The 911-nt window shown below is 52.6% G+C and overlaps 1 protein-coding gene across 1 annotated transcript in view; it reads left to right on the top strand.

The window, feature by feature from the left end:
• The window catches only part of LOC119581739, a gene marked incomplete at both ends in the record, with an annotated part of 64,510 nt that overhangs the window by 55,469 nt on the left and 8,130 nt on the right, over positions 1-911 (top strand). The window contains 1 exon segment of the mRNA XM_037929870.1: positions 88-186. Coding sequence (XP_037785798.1) covers positions 88-186 — 99 coding nt within the window.

The following is a 911-nucleotide window of genomic DNA, read 5'->3' as shown; positions in this document are numbered from 1 at the left end:
CAAAATCCTCCCGCTCATCTTAATACTGGGACTAGAGGCCTATGCGTGCAGAAGGGAGTTCTAAGAAGCTTCGTTTCCAATTGGCAGATTCAACGAAGTCAACAGTTCACCCAGCAGTCTGAGAGGTTCACACCAGGATCTGAACTCACAGCACCGCATGAACCTGAACACACCCAACAAGAACAGGTAGGGTATGTTGTCTCTCCGCTCCTTGCCTCCCTTCTCTTCTTTCCCCCCTTTTCGCATTCTCTTCCCCTCCTCCCTCTCTTCCTATCTTCTCCTCTATTTATTTTTCTGTGTCTTTTCTCTTCTTCCCCTCTTCTCGTTCTCCTCCTCGTTCGGTTCTCCCTTCACGCCATTCCTTCTTTCTCTTTCCTTTCCCCTCGGTATTTTCCCTTTCCCTTCTTCCTTTCCTTCCTTCCTCCCTTCTTTAATTCTGCCCATTCCTCGTCCTCTCCTCGCCCTCTCCCTCCAACATCCTTGTCTCCCTTCCTACTCCTTCCCTCCTCCATCCGTCTCGCTCTCTCTTTCCTCCCTCTCCTCTCTTTCTTTCTCCCCTCCCTCCTCTCCTCCTCTCACCCTCCCTCCCCTCTCCTCTCCTCCTCTTTCCATTTCCTCTCTTCCCCCTCCTCCCCCCTCCTCCCCCCTCTCTTTTTCACTTTCTCCCCTCTCTCTCCTCTCCTCTCCTCCTCCCTCTCTTCATCTCTATCCCTTCCCTCTCCTCCCTCGCTCCCTCCCTCCCTCCCTTCTCCCAGGTGGACCTCCAGCTCCCTCCGCACACCATAGCTTACGAGATTAGGTAAGTCGCAAAGTTTTGAGTCGGCAGCTGAGGTCCCATAAGCAAGAGGAGTCGATCAAAGCAACTTGGCAAGAAAGGGGTCCCTATCGTCGATTTTTTTGGGTAAGGTTGT

This window comes from Penaeus monodon, chromosome 15, assembly GCF_015228065.2.
Source record: "Penaeus monodon isolate SGIC_2016 chromosome 15, NSTDA_Pmon_1, whole genome shotgun sequence".
Classification (NCBI taxonomy): domain Eukaryota; kingdom Metazoa; phylum Arthropoda; class Malacostraca; order Decapoda; family Penaeidae; genus Penaeus; species Penaeus monodon.
Note: the sequence above shows the minus strand (reverse complement) of the source record. Positions and strands in the feature narration are given on the sequence as shown.